Consider the following 19,036-nt stretch of genomic DNA (forward strand, 5'->3'; position numbering starts at 1 on the left):
GAGCTGAGGTGAAGCCTCCCTCCCGGTCTGAGCCGCCCCGCAGAACCGAGGCAGGCAGTCCAGGTGGTGTCGGGTTTTCCACCCGGAAGAGGAGAGAACTTCAGGGAGACGGGAGCAAACCGAAGGGCCAGGGCTGCACCTCAGTCACCTGGTGCTGAGTGGTCTATGGTTCCTGCCTTTTAACTTTACATATTTTTTCCAATTGATTTTTTTAGAGAGAGACACTGATGGTTTTTTTAAAAATATATTTTATTGATTTTTTACAGAGAGGAAGAGAGAGGAATAGAGAGTCAGAAACATCGATGAGAGAGAGTCATCGATCAGCTGCCTCTTGCACACCCCCTATTGTGGATATGCCCACAACCACGGTACATGCCCTTGACCGAAATCGAACCCGGGACCTTTCAGTCCGCAGGCCGATGCTCTATTCACTGAGCCAAACTGGTTTCGGCAAAACACTGATGGTTTTAACTGCCTCCTGTATGCCCTCTCATGGGGATTGAGCCAGAACCCTGAATGTGACCTGGTGCGTGGGCTGGCCCCCAACCCGCTGCACCCCCGGCCGGGTCTGCCTGTCCATCTCTTAAGTTCCACACCCCCGGCCGGGGCCTTTTGTTTTATTTTTGAAAACAGCAAGTGTCCTGGCAGCAATAATTAATAGTCATAACTCCCTTTCGCATGTGTTCAACATACTGCACATGCCTGCTCTGTGCCAGGCCCAGCGTTAGGCACCAGGACTCAGAAGGTACCACCAGGTCTGCCCTTCAAGGCTCGGCCCAGAGCTGGGGTTGTGAACCCATTTCTGAGAAGCAGTGCAGCCTCGTGCCCGGAGCCCGATCGCTCCGCCACGGGGTAAGCCGGCCTCTCCTCGGGTCCCGGGCGAGCGCATGCACACGGAGGCTCCACACAAACAGCGTGCCTTCAGGACAAACGGACAGGCCTCGTTTTTAAACCTCTGGCAAAACATACAGAACGTGGGCTTTTGAAAACCACTCGCCTATGTTAGCAGTTTCAAGCCGGCATGAAGGCCTCTGGTACCCAAAGCTGCTTCTAGGCACTGCCCCCAACTTGGGGTCACCTCTGCCCGAGCTGGAGCTGCTCAGCTGGGCTTTGTCTGCTCAGTTTAGTGGCATCATGCATGGTATACTCGTGCACACGACACTGGCCACATGTCAGCTCCGTGGCTTGTGCTCCGGTGGGAAACACCAGTGTTAATGTGTGTGTTGGAAGGCAAGGAGTAAACCTGTGTCCCCCTCTTGCTGGGCCCACTCTTCCCCATACTTCTGATTTCGGTATCAGACACAAAAGCCCAAACTGGAAGACAGCCTCGGAGGCTGAGGACCCCAAGGCCCGAAAAGCGTAGAGCCATGGCCTTGAGGGAGCTGAGCCTGGGACAAAGCCCGGGCTGCAGGAGGCCCAGCACCTCTCGCCCTTCCCCCGGGCCTGCCTTGCACCGGCCCTGCCCCAGGCCTCCTGCAGTCCCCACACGCCCGGCTGACGGCCTAACGGGTCCACTGCCTCTGGCCGTCACTGCATCTCCTTCCACTTCCTTTCTGTGCTGAGAGCTGAGTCAGACACCTAGACAGCGAGCTCAGAGGAGCTGGAAGCCCTTTACCTGTCCCCCAGTGGGACAGCCGGCAGGACCCCTCCCTCAGCCTCCGCCTCCACCGGAAGGGAGAAGCCGTACAGTTTGCACACCAGTTTATTCTGTAGGCACACCTTGCGAGGAGGCCGTGGTGGGAGGAAGGAAGGAGGCCAGAGCAGAGCAGGGGCAGCCGACAGGAGAGAAGAGAGGAGGGGAGCTGTCAGCTGGTGAGGACTTACCGGGAAAACTCCAGAGATGCCTGGAGAGGGAGCTTGTGAGGGGCAGAGTGGGGAGTGCTGAGGGGCCGCAAGCGAGAGGCAACTAGGGCTGGGTCAGTAACCTGGGGGAGGTGAGGCAGGGCTGGAGGTGGTCCTGGCTGCGCCCAGGTGAGGACCAGCAGCATCTTCCTGCGAAGGGCTCTGCGGAAGTGCTACGGGAGATAGAACACTCTGTTCTGTGGGTTATTGCAGAGATTCCGGAAACAGCATCGAGAGAACATCCAGAAGCCAAACACCGGGGAAGTGCGGGTGTGTGAGCAGTCACTCAACTGCTCCTTGCGGCGACAGTCACTCACCATGATGTCAGACCCGCTACCTGCAACAGCGAGATGTGCCGTCAGAGCCCCGCCCCCTCCTCCCCTCCCTCCACAGGACTTACACTGCCCACACCCTCCCCTGCACCCCCAAACGCAGGGAGTGCCCAGGAGCAGGAGTCCCCGCGGAAGGCTGTGCGAGCCCTCTGAAATATTGTGACAGTTGGAGGGTGCTGAGCTGGGGCTGGGAGAGCCAACAGCCTGAGCGGGGCCAGGCTGCGGGGAGGTGTGTTTACTTTATGGATTAATACTATCGGGGTGGGCAAAAGTAGGTTTGCAGTTTTGAGTACACCGTTTATTTTTGTATTATTCATTTATTTATTACTGTATTATTTTTGCCCCCCAGCCCGTATATATCAGAGGGTGAAAAACCCCTGCCTGAGAGCTGAGGGGAAGTCACCAAGGTAGGGAAAATAGCCGTTAAGTTTAAAACGCAAGCGCAGAACTGTCTACAGGGCTATGCCTGTCTGTGGGGGAGGAGGGGAGGTAGGGTGGGATGCCAGAAAGATCGTAGAAAGGGGAATCCAGACATAAAAAGAGTGGTTTTTGTTTTCGTGCTTGGGAGCTGGGGACCGGGCCAGGCGCAGGCAGGGACTCACTGAGCCCGCTATCGGGAAGGGTGCGAGGTGCTGTGGTGATGAGTGCCACCCCTGGGGCCACCGCAGGCTGTGCCTCAGCCTCGGAGCCTGACAGGTGCGGGCCTTACCGGCCTCGGCCCTCAGCGGGGCCCGCCTCAGAGGCTGAAGTGCTTAGCACAGTGCCTGGCCCAGAGTTTGTGTCAGTGTTTGTCAGCGTTTAAGACAGTGAGGGGCAGTGGCAGAGCGAGCATGAAGAACAAAGAGTCAGACATTTTGGGCAAGTGGAAAGTTGTGGGGAGGTGTCCAGAGGGCAATTTGATGGCCAGTGTGGCCACACTCAGACTCTGTGACGTGGCTGTGCGGACGCCAGGGAAGCAGAGAAATTCCTCTGGGAGAGCGAAGCGGAAGATAGCCAAAGCTCAGGTTTCGGTGAACATGAACGCTTAAGGGTGAAGGAGACTGGAGAGGTAGCTGGCCATCTCCAGGCCGGCGCCTGCGGAGGGCGGGACAGGGCCGTGGGCGGGGGCAGGGTGGCGGTGGAGTCAGGGAGTGCTCTGGAGGAGAGAGCGCCTGGCATGGGGCAGTGTCTGGGAGTTGGGGTCTGGGCCCAGACAGGCAGAAGGCAGCTTACTGTTCTTGATGAAGAGAGTCATGCAGCTGCTGCCAGGAGCGGCCAGGCAGATGTCCGATCCCAGCAGGCACCCCAGCTCCTTGGTCTCCAGGAGGCACCGATAGCAGCGCAGGTATTTGGGGGACTCAGCTGGATAAGGGGGCTTTTGATTGACAGGGTCAGTTTTACCTAGAACACAGACAAGCTCTGACCCCATGCCTCCGCCTTCCAGATCAATCCCGCTGTTCCCCTCCCCCATCTCAGAAAGCCATAAAATCACCACTTTTTAAAGCCATCCGGCCCAGCCAGTGGTTGAGATTTGGTCCGTGAACCAGGAGGTTTGATTCCAGTCAAGGGCACGTGCCTGGGCTGCAGGCTCGATCCCCAGTGGGGGGCGTGCAGGAGGCAGCTAATCAACGATGCTCTTTCATCATTAATGTTTCTATCTCTCTCTCCCTCTCCCTTCCTCTTTGAAATTAAAAAAAGAAGAACAAGAAGTAAAAACAAGAATGCATCATCACAGGACAGGAAGACTCTGCTTCGTGCAGACAAGAGATTTCAAGCAGCCCAGGGCCGCATTCTTTGCTTGATGGTCCTCTCACAGGACAGACTCATCAAACTGTCCACCGAAGCCCTCCCACACACATGCATATGTATCGATAGTTGTCTTGGGATCCACAGGGGATTGGTTCCAAATTGAGACAAAAATCTGCTCAAGTCCCTTAGATAAAACTAGAGGCCCGATGCAGCCCTGGCTTGGTCCAGAGGGTCGTCCGGCTGTCTGGTCTAATTAGCATATTATGCTTTCATTATTATAGATGATGTAGTGTTTGCATATAACCTACACACATCCTCCCAAATACTTTAAATCATCTATAGATTACTTGTAATACCTAATACAATATACTAGTATGTAGTTGTTATACTATATTGTTTAAGGAACAAAGGCAGAATAATGTCCGCACATGTTCAGTACAGATACAACCACCACCTTGGGCCGAACTACATAGCACACACCAGCAACACTATCACTTAAAACATAGTTTTCATCCTCGGTTGAATCCAGGGATGCGGAACCCGCACATGTGGAGGGCCGACTGTACATCGATCTCCATCGATCTCCCTCCGGGCCTGGCCAAGACCAGGTTAAGGAGCCCCAGGCCCAGCAAAGTACTTGGTGTGAGACAGACGCTGACCAATGTTTTGAGTCCTGTTTCTATGGAGACAGTGCTTTGCAGCCAAGTGAGGAGGCTGTCGGCTGCTTCCAGCCTCTTCCTGCCCTGTGGGTCCTGGTGCTGCCATCTGGCTTGCTCCCCAAACCCTCCTATTTTATGTTGCCCTGAGATTTTAAAAAATATATTTTTATTGATTTTTTACAGAGAGGAAGGGATAGGGATAGAGAGTTAGAAACATCGAGGAGAGGGAATCATCGATCAGCTGCCTGCCTCCTGCACACTCCCTACTGGGGATGTGCCCGCAACCAAGGTACATGCTCTTGACCGAAATCGAACCTGGGACCTTTCAGTCCACAGGCTGATGCTCTATCCACTGAGCCAAACCGGTTTTGGCTGCCCTGAGATTTTAATGGGTTCCCTTCAGTATCGCCATTCAGGTCTGAATGAGACAACCCTGGGATGTCACCAGCCACCTCCCTCAGAGTGACATCAGTGCATTAGCAGTGCCCAGCACTATCCCAGCAAGCCCACTCATCCCATCCTTCCTCCTGCCTGGGCACATGTGCCCCAACACCTGGCACCTGGGGGGTCCCTCTATCCAGCAGGCCTTCGGAGCCCTTTGAGCTACTTACCACACACCAAGCTCATCAAGACCAGCACTGTTAAGAGGACCATGTGCAGAGGGTGGGGGGCGCTGTGGAGGCCCAGGGTCCCCAGACGCCGGCTGTGCGTAGGGCCTGCCATAAAACGCATGACTGCCACCAGCCTCCAGTTTGTGCTTATATTGGTGGGAGAGAAGTTGGCCAAGAAGAAGGAGAGGGGCGACACCCCTGTGGGGTGGAAATTGGTGCCCAAACGTCCCGAGGGACAGGGTGTTCTCACCCACGGCCCCCTGGAGCCTAACTTCCTGGCTTGGGAACAGGAGCTGCAGCCGGGGAGTGAGACAGGAACATCCTGTGTGTGTGTGTGTGTGTGATTGGTTTTAGAGAGGAAGGGAGAGGGAGAGAGACAGAAGCATCCATGATGAGAATCATTGATTGGTTGCCTCCTGCACGCCCCCTACTGGGGATCGAGCCCAAAACCCAGGCATGTGCCCTGACTGGGATCCAACCGTGAGCCACACCAGCTGGGTTACACCATGTTTTAATTTTCCGTCTAGTGGTCATAGTGGCTGCTTCCTGGTTATCTTTGCAAACATTGCTTTGGGAAACAAGGCTGCTTCGGCACAGTGCAAAGGTTATCTTGCCCAGTTTTAACATTCCGAAGGCTTGAGGCCTAAGACCCGCACACGGGCAGTTCCTCTGGGAGGGCAGCTCTGGCTCCAGTTTAAAGTGGCTTCGTGGGTATTTACACACTCTCAATGGGGGAGACAATCAGTAAGCGGTGATGGGGTGGGAAGCACTGGCACAGGGATTTCAGCAGAGGAATAACAGCATGGGGTTCCGTCTACAAGATTCTGAGGGGGGAACCAGTTAGGCAGCTATTCCTGAGCCCAGACACTAGATGGTGGCCTGGCCCTGCAGAAGGGAAGCGGGAAGCCAAAAAGAGTGATTCTGAGAGTATTTATTTTATTTTTAAAATATATTTTATTGAATTTTTACAGAGAGGAAGAGAAAGAGAGAGCGAGCTAGAAACGTCAATGAGAGAGAAACATCAACCAGCTGCCTCTTGCACACCCCCCACCGGGGATGTGCCCGCAACCAATGTACATGCCCCCGACTGGAATCGAACGTGGGACCTTTCAGTCCACAGACCGACGCTCTACCACTGAGCCAAACCGGCTTCGGTTATTTATTTATTTTAAATGTTTTTCAATTACAGTATACTTTAGAAAAAAATCTTCTTTGTAGAAAATATTACTTATTTCCCCCTTCTCCCCCATTAACCCCCTTCAGCCTACTCTGGCCCCAGACCTTCACCATCTGATTGTCATGTCCATGGGTCCTGCATATCCTAGCTAATAAAAGAGCAATATGCAAATTGACTATACCTCTGCTACACCACAAGCCAATCAGGAGCTAGTATGAAAATTAACCCAACCAAGATGGATGGAGCAGGAGGTTTGGTTTTCCCCAGCAATGGAGGAAGCCAAGCTCCCAGAGGCCAGGGCCTCTACTTGGGCCACCCAGGGCATAATCAGCCTGCAAACCACCACAGCCCCTTGCCCAGGCCACCCCATAGCCCAAGGGAACCCCCACCCTAATCCAGGACACCCTTCAGGGCAAAACAGCTGGCCCACTCCCGTGCACCAGGCCTCTATCCTATCTAATAAGAGATTAATAAGCAAATTGACCATCACTCCAACACACAAGATGGCTACCCCCATGTGGACACAAGATGGCCACCACAAGATGGGCAGCAGGGGAAGGTAGTTGGGAGGGACCAGGTCTGCAAGGGAGGGCAGTTGGGGGGCAATCAAGCCTGCAGGGGAGGGCAGTTAGGGGTGACCAGGTTGGCAGAGGAGGGAAGTTAGGGGCAACTGGACCTGCGGGGAAGGGCAGTTGGGGAGAACCCAGGCCTGCAGGGGAGGGCAGTTAGGGGCAATCAGGCTGGCAGGGGAGTAATTAGGGGGAGATCAGGCTGGCAGGCAGAAGCAGTTAGGGGCAATCAGGAAGGCAGGCAGGCGAGCAGTTGGGAGCCAGCAGTCCTGGATTGTGAGAGGGATGTCTGACTAACCAGTAGGATGGGGCCTAAATGGGCAGTTGGCCATCCTTCGAGGGGTCCCAGATTGGAGAAGGTGCAGGCTGGACTGGGACACACACACACACACACACACACACACACCCTGTATGAATTTCGTGCACCAGGCCTCTAGTATGCATACAAGGGTTTTGGTTGCTTACCCCCCCCCCCCATCCCTCTGAGATTCCACACGCTGTTCTGCTTCCACGTCTCCAGATCCACTCGGTTCATGAATCGGAGAGCATCGAGAAGGAAGAGGGCAGTTAGAGTTAGACTGAGTGTAAGGTGGGGAAGGGGCAGCCTCGCACAGCGTGGCTGATGGCACCATTCCCCAAGCTGAGACAGACTGGCACTGTCAGAAGTCCAAAACCGAGGACTCCTGGGTCCGGAGTGACTGCACCCAGCCCAGTGCCCTGTGGTTCCAGGAAGCCCGCTTCCCCCGCCCCCGTCTGCCCGCCCGCCGCGCTGGGCTGCAGGCCAGCGGCCTCACCTCCGGCGCCCACGGGCTCCCGCGCTCCTCTCCGCCCGGCTGCCCCGGTCGCGCGGACCTGGGGGCGAGGAGGCGCCGCCCGGCCCGGAGACCAGGGCGGCCAGGGCCGGGGCCGGGGCGGGGGCGGGAACGGACGGCAGACACAATGGAATGGCTGTTCCTCACTCGCCCTGGGGTGCGGGCGGCCGGGCACCCACATGGCGTCTGGGGGGAGCGTGGAGGCCGGAGCTGGAAGCCGTGGGGAGGGAGGGGCGGGAGGGGCTCCGTGGGGAGGGAGGGGCTCCGTGGGGAGGGCTCCGTGGGGAGGGGGGCTCCGTGGGGAGGAGGGCTCCGTGGGGAGGAGGGCTCCGTGGGGAGGAGGGCTCCGTGGGGAGGGGGGCTCCGTGTGTAGGGAGGGCTCCGTGGGGGGGAGGGCTCCGTGGGGAGGAGGGCTCCGTGGGGAGGAGGGCTCCGTGGGGAGGGAGGGCTCCGTGGGGGGGAGGGCTCCGTGGGGAGGGGGGCTCCGTGGGGAGGGAGGGCTCCGTGGGGGGGAGGGCTCCGTGGGGAGGAGGGCTCCGTGGGGAGGAGGGCTCCGTGGGGAGGGAGGGGCTCCGTGGGGAGGGAGGGCTCCGTGGGGAGGGAGGGGCTCCGTGGGGAGGGAGGGCTCCGTGGAGAGGGAGGGCTCCGTGGGGAGGGAGGGCTCCGTGGAGAGGGAGGGCTCCGTGGGGAGGGGGGGCTCAGTGGGGAGGGAGGGCTCCGTGGGGAGGGGGGGCTCAGTGGGGAGGGGGGGCTCAGTGGGGAGGGCTCCGTGCGGAGGGAGGGACTCCGTGGAGAGGGAGGGCTCCGTGGGGAGGGGGCTCCGTGGGGAGGAGGGCTCCGTGGAGAGGGAGGGCTCCGTGGGGAGGGGGGGCTCAGTGGGGAGGGCTCCGTGCGGAGGGAGGGACTCCGTGCGGAGGGAGGGACTCCGTGGGGAGGGCTCCGTGGGGGGGGAGGGCCCAGTGGGGAGGGAGGGCTCCGTGGGGAGGGAGGGCTCCGTGGGGAGGGGTGGAGGGGGCGGGCAGCGGTCGCCATGGTGACAGAGGGCCCGCCCGGGACTGGCCGCTGTAGGACGCACAGGGAGGGGACGAGCAGGGTCCTGTCCGGGACCTGCCTGGACGGCCCGGGTGTGAGGAGGGTCTGGAGAGGGATCCTCAACCCGAATGTAAACTAGGGCTGCGTCCGGAGGGAGCCGGGCGGCTTGTTGATGGGCAGGGGTGGCGGTGGGGTGGATAAGGGACTGGGCTGCCCCCACCCTCTCGCTGTGACAGTTGTGAGGGGCCTGGCGTGAACCCCGCCGGAGCCGCAGTCACGGCGGAGAGCGGCGCAGGGCCTGGGCCAATAGACGCAGGGAAGGGCTGCCGGCCTGAGACCGCCTCTTCTCCCCAGGGTTCCCGCTGGAAGCCGCCTCTCCCCTGGGGCCAGGCCGCCGGGGCCCAACCGAGCAACGTGCAGAGCCCAGCGGGTATGGGTCTGCATCTCGGCCGGTCCTGCCTGAGACTGCTGCCGCCCCCCCGCCCCCCGGGGGTGAGGGAGGGATGGGACGGAAAACAAGCGGCTGTGCGAGCCTCTCAGGAGGGGAGTGATTGGGAGTAATGTGAGGGGAGGCTGAGGCCCACGGGTGGGGAGGCCCGGGTTCAAATGTTGAGCCTCTCCTCTCCCCACCCACTGAGGTGCCCAGGGCTCCTCTGACACTCGGGGTTCTCTGTGCAGGAAGAGGGGAGGGAGGGGGTGCTAGGGGCAGGGCAGGCCAGGCAGGGAGTCCTTTTCCCCAGGGTGTGGGAGGTGGGCCTGGTGCCCTGTTTGGATTCCAGGGGATTAACTTCTGGGGGATCTGGGAGGGCCAGGTTCAGAGCCAGGCACCGGTCCCAGGTCCCACAGTGTCCTGCCCCTGCTCGCCCCTCCCACCCTGCTCACCCCGGGGACAGACGGAGGAAAGGGTGCCACTATCAGCTCTCCCGTGTTTGCTAAAGGTGGTAAAGGTGGAACATTTTGGAGCTGTAGCCACCTCCCTTCTTTTAACCCCAAATATCAGATGTAGTCACCCAAGTCTCAGATCCCCCCACCTGCAGGCACAGGGTGCTGAGCAGACACCATGCCCTGGGCTGGGAGAGACACTGAAATTAGCAAGAGGCTGTCTAGGTCATCAGAATACTGCCACCCATGGAGCTTTTCAAACAGTGGAGCCAGGGGGTCTCAGGGTGTCTCCTCTGGGAAAGAGGACTGAGGGGCGAGGGACGCATTCTGCTCCATGAGGTCGGAAGACGGAGAGAAGCTACAGGGAACGGATTCCCTCAGGTTCGACCTAAGAATGTTCTAACAGTGCCCAGAAGTGTGGTTCTGGGGGACACGAGCCCCTGCGGCCCTGTCTGCTGACGTGCAGAGGGTGAGCAGAGGCATGGGGCATGGTGAGGAGGGGGCAGGGTTCCTCACTGCCCCTGGGAGTGGCAAGAGCTGAGCAAGAAAAGCGGGGGTGCTGATGTTGAGATCCTGCCAGGTGGAAGTTGGTGAAGAGCTGAGAGGTAAAGCAGCCTGGAGAGCCTGCTTGTAAACAAGCTGTGCGGCGGAGCAATGGGGCCCCTGGGCCGGTGCGTGAGGGCAGCCTGTCAGGCAGCGGCGGCGGCGGCGGCGGCGGGCACAGGGAAGGTGAGGGGCCTGAGCTGGCTGCTCCCGGGATACTCGGGCATCACAGTCAGCCAGCCAGTAGAAAAAATACCTTTTTATTAATTATTAGGAAAAACCCACTCATGTAATGCAGGTGTGTGTGCCGGGCGGTTAGGTGCTGCAGGACGGAGGAGGGACCCATGCGAGGACCAGTGGAAAGGAGGGTGGACTCCACAACTATGAACAGCAACATGAACACGAATCACAAATAAGAGGCCCTTCCTCAGGTCTCCTCCGCCCCAGGCCTCCAGGCGGCCGCTGCCAGGAGGGCCGCTCCCTACAGGTGCCAGGGCAGCTGGAAGCTCTGTGCCGGGAGCGGGGTGCAGTGTGTGGCTTCGAAGTTGTGCAGATGTTTCCGGGCCTACGTGTGGCGCACAGCACGACAGTGAGTGGCAGCCGCCAGACACCGCCCCGCCCTCTACTCCAAACACACCGCCCGCTCGATAAATGTGCCATTTCCAACTGCCCCCCAGCCCCCGTGCCCCGGGCCCTCAGGCGCCCCTCTGGCTTCCCGCCCCTTCGCTCACCAGAAACAAAGCCAGCTGCTGCCTTGCACGCGCACTCATGTCCTCCCCTGCAGAGAGAGGCGCTCACACACGGCCCCACGCACCTGGGCTCTTCCCGGCCCCCTGCCCGGACGCCTTACCCACACTCCAGGGGAAGTCTGGCCCGTGCTCCGCCTGGTAGGAGCGGAGGACAGACAGACACCAGTCTTCCTCCACCTCCCATCGGCTGTAAACCGCGGCTGGTCAGGGAGACACGAGGGCCGTCAGCACTGGCTTTGCCAGCCCCCCCGCCGCCCCCGGATGCCCTCACCTTCCTCCAGCTGCGAGGAGGCCTCCAGCCACTGCCTCACCACCTGAAGGCCCTCGTCTGCCATCACGTGGGGGTACCTGCCGGGACGGGGCGGGGCGGGAGTCAGACCCACCTTCCCTCCTCGTCCTGAGCCTTCTCCCTTCCTCCTGATGCTGGTGTGCACACACGCGCGCACACACGCGCACAGACACCCGCCCCGCTCACCGGTGCTGCAGGAGCTTCAGTAGGAGGTCGTTGCCTCGGTTGGACATGACGTCCTCAGGAACCCTGGGGTGAGAAGAACGAACACGGGGGGGGCGGGGGGGGGGGTTGGTGCCTGCGCTCCTAGTGGGCAGAGGCGGGCGGGGCACCTGGCTGGCTCTCTGGGACCCAGGAAGGCAGAGGTTCCCAGGGACTCACGTGGTGGTGATGATCTCATCCTTGGTTCTTCGGATCAGCAGTACAGGGCCCTGGTACCTTCAGGGGACAGAGCAGTGGGCTGGGGAGAGCTGAGGGAGGCAGGTGGCCACCCCATCCTGCACTGGCTGGGTTCTTAGCCGCTGCAGCAGGGCCCAGGGCTAGACCCCCAGGGCGGAGTCAGAATATTTCAGGGCCTGCTGAGCCCAGCCGGTGGCTCAGTGGTTGAGCGTCGACCTATGAACCAGGACATGGCTCACTTCCCATCAGGCACATGCCCAGCTGGCAGGCTCGATCCCCAGTGGGGGGCATGCAGGAGGCAGCTGATCGATGATTCTCTCACCACTGATGTTTCTATGTCTCCCTCTCCCTTCCTCTCTGAAATCAATTTTAAAAAGAAAGAGAAGCCAAAACTGGTTTGGCTCAGTGGATAGAGCGTCAGCCTACAGACTGAAAGGTCCCAGGTTCGATTCTGGTCAAGGGCATGTACCTTACTTGCGGGCATGTCCCCAGTAGAGGGTGTGCAGGAGGCAGCTGATGGATGTTTCTAACTCTATCCCTCTCCCTTCCTCTCTGTAAAAAATCAATAAGATGTTTTTTTAAAAAGAAGGAAGTGGAGGGTCCCGGGGACCTGGTTAGGCCATCTAGGGTGAGGGTAGGGACTGAGGTGGTGGTCACTGGCCAACTTGCACTTGAGCACTTTAAGAGCGCCGAATCCTGACCACTTTAGCACCAACTTCGGCGGCTGCACCCCAGCAGAGCGGGGAGGGGCTGGGGGCAGGCATTACCTGCACAGCTGCTCCGCGTTGTTCAGATTGAGGTGCTGCCTCACGGTCCTGGACACCAGGCCCCCTAGAATGGGACAGAGGTGAGGGGAGAGCAGAGACAAAGCCCTGCCCAACACAAGGTCTCTGCTATTCACGGAGAAGGAAAATGGGGAGTCTGCTTCTCAACAACGGGGCCACCACTCCCCGCCATGGACAAGGGGACCATCGCCGGCTCAGTGCCAGGGCAGCCCCCCCTGCAAGGGCAGGCCTGCGCGGTTCTCACTCCAGCTGTCCGGCATGACTTTCAAGGCCAAGGGCACCAGGTCATCAAAGGAGGCATCCAGGATCACGGCACTGATGTCCGGGTAGGACATGGCTGCCCACGTGGCTGGTACAGGGCAGGGAAGAAGGGTAAGGACTGAGGGCCTCTGGCTCACCACCCCAGCCCTCCTCCCACTGACCCTGAGGCGGGCCCCACCCTCCCTGCTAGCTTAGCCCAGGGCTCTCCGTGGCCTCCCGACCAGCGGGCAGTGTCTGGAGAGGATGGAGAGAGGAAAGTGCGGTGCAGACAATCCGCAGGAAGCTTTTGCCTCCCTGATCTCCAGCCCAGGCTCGGGTAAGTGAGGAAGGAAAGCACAGGAGCCCTCTCCTTCCTGAAGCCTCCAGCCTCCCTGGGCCACTCCCCTGGGGAGGGAGCTGAGGGGCGGTGTGGGGAGGAGGGAGGCTGGTACCAGTGAAGCCGCCGATGGACCAGGCATAGAGGATGATGTCCTGGGGCTGGAAGCCCAGGCGGTGGACAGCATACTGGACCACCACGTCCATGGCGTTGGCCTCATTCTGTGGGAACGGCACCCCCTGCAGGAGGGAGGGCAAAGGCAGGAGTGGGTGAGCACTCCGCCAGCCGGCCGGCCGCCCGCACCCTCCCAGAGGGGCCCTTCCTGCAGCTTCTCTGCAACAGGGAAGGAGTGGGGGGGGGGGGGGGACACAGCTCTCCCCAGAAACCAGTGTGGCCAGAGATCCACCCTCTGTCCCTGCCTTCCCTCCTGCACCCCTCCTGTGAGGGCTCCCATGGCCTGCAGCCCCTGCCCTCGGCACCCAGGTCACAGGGAGCCCACGGAGATGGAGGAGGGCCTCACCGTACTCCCAGCGAAGCCCGGATGGTTCCAGCCCAGCACTGAATACCCAGCTGCAACACAAGGTGGGAGGGGCTGGGGCCTCCTGGCCTACACCCCCAGCCCCCTCCCCCCAGCAGCAGGACACCAGGCCACTAACCACCCCACCAGGGCAAGTAACACTGAGCCCTCCGAGGATGGGGAGACGGCACCCACCAAGGCTTGGGCACAGAGGGAGAGGTGATGTGAGGGTGACGTAGCACACGGCAGGGCAGGGATGTGCGGTGCGCAAAGCAAATGGGGGAGGACTCCCCCAGGGAAGCTTTCAGACCGGCCCACAGGAAGCGCCGGGGGGCGGGGGGGGCGTCCCATCCCAAGGGGCAGAGACAGAGGGCTGAGCCAGGCCTACCTTCCAGAGGCGTGGAGACGCAGCCCACCTCGTAGAAGCCGGCGTTGCCCTCACAGCAGATCACCTGCGGGGGAGGCGGAGGAGCTGGGAAAGGGCCGGGGGGAGAGCCCGGGGCAGGGAGGGCGGCCGCGGGAGCTTGGCGGGAAGAGGGAGGCGCCCTGTTCTCTCTACGGGGACAGAAGCCACTGGCCTCAGGCCCGGGCTGAGCGAACGCCAGGAGAAGGCCCCTGCCTGCCCGCTCGCTGCCCACAGCGCCGCCTGCGCGCGCGGGCGTCACTCCCAGGCTTGGGGCTACTTTTCCGTCTTCCGTGTGGGATGGCAATGCTTTTCCTCTCCTCTCTGAGCTCAAGTCTACTCCCCACACTCACTGTCCCAAGGTGCCCCGGGCCAAAGCCGCGGCGAGGGGTCCGGGCTCCTGCGGGGCAGAGCGGGACTGGACAGGGCGCTTCGCGGAGGCGGCTCTGGCTCTCCGGGGAGCTGTGGGTGCCGCCCATCTGTCCGGGCACAGGAGGGGCCGCCCTTCCGGCTGGCGGGACTGAGCGCGGGTGTGGCCCGGGGCCGCGCTTTCTTCTCCGCGCCACCGCCTTTCGGCTCCACTTCATCTATTCTTAGGCCCTGGGTGGGCACCTCAGGTGCGCTTCCTGAGGGCAGCTGTGCCACCGAGACCCCAGGACCTCCCTGCCCACCCAGCCCTGGGCCCCGCGCCTGCTGTCGCTCACCAGCTTCTGGCCCTGGGGCTCAGCCGTCCCCCGCCGGTCCACAAACATGGTGTCAATCTCGTTGCCGTCACAGGCCAGCAGCTTTGCCCGGCGCCCGTCACACTGATGGGGAGATGCAGAGCCACGTTAAGGGCAGGAGGCCGCGCCCTTCGGGGAGAGCCGGGGGCAGGGCGGGCTCACCTCTTCCACCAGCCGGGCCTGGCCCTGCAGGAGCACAGGCATGAGGGCCTTCTGGAGCAGGTACACGGAGCCGGGGTACAGCATCCGGCGCCCCAGGGTGTGGGCCACCAGGTAGCTGTGGGGGCATGGAGTTAGGGGGCCGGGACTGTCCCCGGCGGGACACTCACAGCTTCGTCGGCCTCTTCGGGACTTAACGAACTACGTGTGCAAGGCTGGCGTTTCCAAACGTTTGTTACTGCAGACTTTGTAAGATACACGTCTTATATCGTAGCCCAGTATATACAATTCTCAAAGTCTTATGAGGTAATACATGATACTTTCTATATGCAATAAGTAAAAGCAAAGTTATTATCAAAGATGAATCTGTTCATGTATAAATGCAACTTAATAAAAGTTCTAAAATAAGTAATAACTTGAGCCGGGACTGGTTTGGCTCAGTGGATAGAGCGTCGGCCTGCGGACTGAAAGGTCCCGGGTTCGATTCCGGGCAAGGGCATGTACCTTGGTTGTGGGCACATCCCCAGTGGGGGATGTGCAAGATGCAGCTGATCATTGATTCTCTCTCATCGATGTTTCTAACTCTCTATCTCTCTCTCATCCTCTCTGTGAAAAATCAATAAAATATATTTAAAAAAAAAAAAAAATAAGTAATAACTTGAAAAAAAATGACTGTGATTCACTAAACTGATTTCAAAGACACCAAGTAGACTGCAACTCCTTCGGGGCAGGGACCTGGCTGTTTTGCTCACTTTTAAAAAAAGTATTATTATTATTTTATTGATTTCAGAGGGGAAGGAGGAGGGAGACAGAGATAGAAACATCAGTGATGAGAGAGAATCATTGATTGGCTGTCTTCTACTGGGGATCGAGCCCGCAACCAGGCATGTGCCCTTGACAGGAATCTAACCAGGGACCCTTCAGTCTGCAGGCCAACGCTCTACCCACTGAGCCAAACCGGCTAGGGCTGTTTTGCTCACTTTGATATGCCTGATATCTGCCCGGAGGTGCAGAGTCTACTTTTTACTGAACAAACGAGCTAATCTGGACGTGTGAGCTGCGGCAGGTGCTGCTCCTGACAAGGACAGTTAGCCCCGGCTGGTTCACCCCCGCAGGGTGTGTCCCCAGACAGCACCGCAGGACCCCTGCCAGCACCCCGAGAAGAGAAGCCCGCTTTGGCCCGCCTCTGACAGCCAGCACCGGCAGCCCCCGGCGGGAACCTGCCCCTGGCGCCGCCACCGGAAGCCCCTCCACTCCACATGGCCGGTCCAGGCTGCCTCTCCCTGGCTCTGCCTCCTGCTCTCAGGCCCCGCACTCTGCCCTTCACTGCGTCACCCTATGTGACGGCACTGCCCTGTGAGGCGGGCTACGCGCGGATGCACAAACCAGCTTGCTCCGGTGGATGCCAGGAGCCAGGACACAGCCAGGGCTCTGTGTCCCTCCCACCTCCCTCCAGGCCTCATCAAAAGAGCGTTCGTGGCCCTGGCCAATGTGGCTAAGTGGTTAGAGCCTTGGTCCATGCACACAAGAACCACAAGTTCGCCCTAACAAGTTTGGCTCAGTGGACAGAGTGTCGGCCTGCAGACTGAGGGGTCCCAGGTTGGATTCCCGTCAAGGGCATGTGCCTTACTTGCGGGCACATCCGCAGGGGGTGTGCAAGAGGCAGCTGATTGATGTTACTCTCTCATTGATGTTTCTTAACTCTCTATCTCTCTCCCTTCCTCTCTGTAAAAATCAATAAAATATATTTTTTTAAAAAGAAAAAAGAATCGCAGGTTCTATTCCTGGTTTAGGGCACAAACCTGGGATGCAGTTCAATCCCTGGCCCTAGTCGGTAGGTGTGAGGGGGGAGGCAAAATTTGATCTCTCTCTCTCTCCCTCTCTGCCCTTCCACCCACCCTCTCTAAAAATCAATGAAAAAGTACCCTCGGGTGAGGATTAACCAAAAACACCCAAAAAGAGCTTCGTGTCAGACAGAGCAGTGCTACTCCCCGGCTCGCCCTCACCGCCAGGGGCCAGGAGCCCCCTTCCTTCACACGTGAACATGGACAAACACGACTTTGCACATACAGTACAAAGCACAGACTCCCCACCAGGTGACAGCACCGGCTCCAGAGCCCGCCCCCCTCCCCGCGCTCCCACCTGGTGATCTGACAGGGCAGCTTCTTGACGCGGTTGAGGAGGGTGTCGGCCGCGCCCCGGTGCAGGGGCTCGGGGCGGAGCAGGGCCACGCCTCGGCGGGAAGGGCCCCCGCGGGACTCCTTCCTGAGGAGGGAGAGGGGAGGGAGGTGCGGTCAGGGGCAGCGCCGGGCGCTGAGAGGCTGCAGGCAGGCCTGGCCGCGGGGCGAGGGGAGAGCTGCTCACCGGCTGCTGGGCTCCTCCCAGCAGAAGTCCACGGGCCAGCTCCTGAAGTCAAAGTTGTAGCTGGCCAGCTGCCGCTGTGGCGGGGGAGAGGGGCTGGAGGAGCGGAGGGAGGCCGGCCCACCCCGGGCCCCTGGGCCTGGCCTCAGGCAGCCTGGGAGGCCGCAGAGGCCTGCCCCTCCCGGTTCAGACGGCGGTCCGGAGGGTCCTGTGCCAACCGGCCCAAAGCGGAGCTACCTGTGCTTCCCACGCCGCCCAGGGCTGGCCCAGGAGGTGGCCGCAGGCGCGGTGTTCCTGAGGGAGGGCTGTGGCCATCCCTGCTCCCTCCCCCACCTGGGCCTTCAGTGGATCGGACTGCCCAGCGTGGGTGAGAGGGTGGAGGGAAGCCCTCAGCCCGCGCCCCCCCCCCCAGGGCCACCTCCCTCCCCTCCCGCCTGCAGGGGGAGCGGGATCTGTCTGACAGCGGTCCCTCCCCAGATCCCAGGCTCTACTTTATGTTGAGAGTTGTTTCTCATTTTCTGTCGGAGAAATTTCTGACATCTTCAAAAATAACTTGACTCAGAGAGAGCAATAGAAATTTTGTATAAAAATATAAAAGGCGCCAAAACCAGTTTGGCTTGGTGGATAGAAGGGTCCCAGGTTGGATTCCGGTCAAGGGCATGTACCTTTGTTGCGGGCACATCCCCAGTGGGGGGTGTGCAGGAGGCAGCTGATTGATGTTTTTCTCTCATTGGTGTTTCTAACTCTCTATCCCTCTCTCTTCCTCTCTGTAAAAAATCAATAAAATTTATTAAAACAAATAAATAAATAAGTAAATAAATAAAAGACAAAACAAAACAAAAAGAAGAAAAGCAAGTCCAGGCAGGCTTTGCTCAGACTGGACTCGAATTCAGACCCGCCACTCCACAGCGCGGGGCTGGGCCAGGGTCACGCCTGGCCTGTTTCCTCCCCATGTGAGCGAGGGTGCTGAGGCTCGTGTGAGGGTCAAAAAGCGCATGCCAGCCACAGGGCTGCAGGCACAGCAGACCGAGTGCAGCAAGGCCCGAGAGCCCGGAGCAGGAAAGAGCTCCGAGGGTCCCGGGGCCCCTTCTCAAGGGTGATCACACGCCCGCCTGGCTGGCGGGCCCCGCCCCGGACCCTGGGCCCTGGATTCCCTCCTGGCGTCACGCTGGGCCCCGGACAGAGAGTGGACATCGCTGTCCATCCTGTCCCATCCCCAAACAAAACCAGCACGGTGCTCAACCAATGCGCACCCAACAAACGCTGCCAAGCTCTGACAGAAAACCCGCCATGTTCCACACCCAGGCAGCTCCTGCAGGTGGGGGAGGGGGAGGGAGGAAGAATACTCCACTGGGGGGTGCCTGGTGGCCAGTGCCCGTGCCCAGAGAAGTGCCAGGTCCCTGGGCAGCGGGCACCTGCTCGCACCGGCCCGGCCCCCTCACCTTGTTCTCCGCAGACTGGTTCCTGTGAGTGGCCTCCAGGATGGTGATGAACTGCCGGTACTGCGGGTTGGTCCAGCGGCCGATGCCTGCGGAGGGAAGCAAGATGAGCGGGAGGCCCCGGGGGAGAAATGAGAGGAAAGGGTCCAGGTCTGGAGAAATGGAGGGCGAGCCGACCCTCCTGCACCGCCAGCACTGGCCAAGCACGGCCCCTCGCCGCCTCAGGCTGTTTCTTCCCAGACTGTGGCTGCTCACCCTGGGTCTCAGCCCTGCTAACCCTGGTTCCTCTCCACTGCCGCCCTCCGCCACCGCTCCTCCTGCAGTCCGCTCCCTGCACCTGCCTCACCGCCCGAGTCCCTCCTCCAGCCTCTGCCGCACCTGGGCCCTCAGCACTCTCCCTGCCCTCCTCCGCTCCCTGAATCCATTCTTGGATTCCTGGACTGCTCCTT

General features: G+C 60.0%; 2 protein-coding genes and 1 long non-coding RNA gene across 4 annotated transcripts in view; all 3 read right to left on the minus strand.

The window, feature by feature from the left end:
- Positions 1 to 19,036, minus strand: part of LOC311626233 — a 1,185,289-nt gene that overhangs the window by 186,277 nt on the left and 979,976 nt on the right. The window lies entirely within an intron of this gene.
- On the minus strand, positions 877 to 7,942 carry LY6G5C (lymphocyte antigen 6 family member G5C). The gene is made up of 3 exons (XM_084891285.1): positions 5,173 to 7,942; positions 3,387 to 3,554; positions 877 to 2,179 (listed from the first exon to the last, which is right to left on the minus strand). The coding sequence occupies exons 1-3, from the start codon at positions 5,291 to 5,293 to the stop codon at positions 2,016 to 2,018; spliced, it is 453 nt and encodes a 150-aa protein (XP_084747411.1). The 5' UTR covers positions 5,294 to 7,942; the 3' UTR covers positions 877 to 2,015.
- Positions 10,432 to 19,036, minus strand: part of ABHD16A (abhydrolase domain containing 16A, phospholipase) — a 15,702-nt gene continuing 7,097 nt past the window's right edge. For both annotated transcript variants that reach the window (XM_084891128.1, XM_084891129.1), the window contains 16 exons: positions 18,591 to 18,676; positions 17,152 to 17,225; positions 16,930 to 17,052; positions 14,791 to 14,905; positions 14,611 to 14,712; positions 13,892 to 13,955; positions 13,507 to 13,556; positions 13,102 to 13,225; positions 12,654 to 12,758; positions 12,392 to 12,455; positions 11,607 to 11,663; positions 11,412 to 11,474; positions 11,208 to 11,284; positions 11,038 to 11,136; positions 10,919 to 10,965; positions 10,432 to 10,752 (listed from right to left, as the gene is read on the minus strand). In XM_084891128.1, the coding sequence (XP_084747254.1) occupies positions 10,669 to 10,752; positions 10,919 to 10,965; positions 11,038 to 11,136; positions 11,208 to 11,284; positions 11,412 to 11,474; positions 11,607 to 11,663; positions 12,392 to 12,455; positions 12,654 to 12,758; positions 13,102 to 13,225; positions 13,507 to 13,556; positions 13,892 to 13,955; positions 14,611 to 14,712; positions 14,791 to 14,905; positions 16,930 to 17,052; positions 17,152 to 17,225; positions 18,591 to 18,676 (1,334 nt within the window). In that variant the 3' untranslated portion in view covers positions 10,432 to 10,668. The remainder of the gene's footprint in view (positions 10,753 to 10,918; positions 10,966 to 11,037; positions 11,137 to 11,207; positions 11,285 to 11,411; positions 11,475 to 11,606; positions 11,664 to 12,391; positions 12,456 to 12,653; positions 12,759 to 13,101; positions 13,226 to 13,506; positions 13,557 to 13,891; positions 13,956 to 14,610; positions 14,713 to 14,790; positions 14,906 to 16,929; positions 17,053 to 17,151; positions 17,226 to 18,590; positions 18,677 to 19,036) is intronic.

The sequence above is a fragment of the Pipistrellus hanaki genome (genome assembly GCF_964339955.1).
Source record: "Pipistrellus hanaki genome assembly, chromosome: 7".
Lineage (NCBI taxonomy): Eukaryota > Metazoa > Chordata > Mammalia > Chiroptera > Vespertilionidae > Pipistrellus > Pipistrellus hanaki.